This window comes from Emiliania huxleyi, assembly GCF_000372725.1.
Source record: "Emiliania huxleyi CCMP1516 unplaced genomic scaffold EMIHUscaffold_436, whole genome shotgun sequence".
NCBI classification, from domain to species: domain Eukaryota; phylum Haptophyta; order Isochrysidales; family Noelaerhabdaceae; genus Emiliania; species Emiliania huxleyi.
Genome location: NW_005198714.1, coordinates 69,164 through 70,052, shown reverse-complemented (window position 1 = coordinate 70,052; position 889 = coordinate 69,164). Strand labels below are relative to the sequence as shown.

The 889-nt window shown below is 74.1% G+C and overlaps 1 protein-coding gene across 1 annotated transcript; it reads right to left on the bottom strand.

The window, feature by feature from the left end:
* Positions 1-414, bottom strand: EMIHUDRAFT_316458 (hypothetical protein; the record flags this gene model as incomplete). Its single annotated transcript, XM_005769010.1, has 1 exon — positions 1-414. The coding sequence occupies one exon, from the start codon at positions 412-414 to the stop codon at positions 1-3; it is 414 nt and encodes a 137-aa protein (XP_005769067.1).
* Between the last annotated feature and the right edge of the window lie 475 nt (positions 415-889).

Below are 889 nucleotides of genomic sequence, written 5' to 3'. Positions count from 1 at the left end.
CTAAGCAGAGCCGCCGCGCCCCGCGCCCCGCCCGCCCCGCCCGCCCCGCCCGCCACGTCCACGCCCCCCTCGCCCCCCTCGCCTGCCGACCGCCGCCGTGACGCCCGCGGGCTGAGCCTGGGGCGCGGTGCGAGTGGGCGGCTGGTGGACAAACGTCGTCTGCGCCGCCACCAGCCGCCCAGTTGCGGCGATGGGCAGCGCCGGCTGGCGGCAAGCCGGGCAGTTGCTGTCGCGCTCCAGCACGCGCGGCGCACACGTCTCGCAGTACAGCGCGTGGCCGCACGCGAAACGGACCGAGCGCGGCGCGTCGTAGCAGAGGTCACACTGGCGCTCCTCGGCCCCAACCTTCTCCTCCACCTCCCCCGCCGCCTCGACTAGCGCCTCCAGCCGCGGCAGCGCCTCTGCGAGCGGCATCCGCCTCTTCTTCCTCACAAGAGCCAGCCCGACCACCAGCCGCGCCAACTCCTCGGCTTGCGCCGCCGACCAGCCCGCGTCGGCCGCCGCGATCGATCCCTCCGCCGTGTCGGGCTCCTCAAGCGCATCGTCGCACTCGTCGAGGAGGCCGACGGCGCCGCGGCCCGTCAAGGCGACGAGCAGCGTGATGCCGAGCGCATAGCCGTCGGTCAGCGCTGACGCCTGCCCGCTCTGCGAAATGATCGGGTCCATGTACCCAAGCTTACCGAAGAGGCGCTGCGTCGACAGGTGCGACACCTGCTGGCTGCCGCCGGCCGTCGCCTCTGCCGCGCGCGCGAGGCCCACGTCGGCGAGGTAGCCGTTGCCGCGCTCGTCGAGCAGGATGTTGCCCGCCGAGACGTCGCGGTGCAGGATCATCGGAGAGCGCGTGTGCAGGTAGTGCAGCGCGCTTGCGGCGTCGCGCAGCACGCGGAGC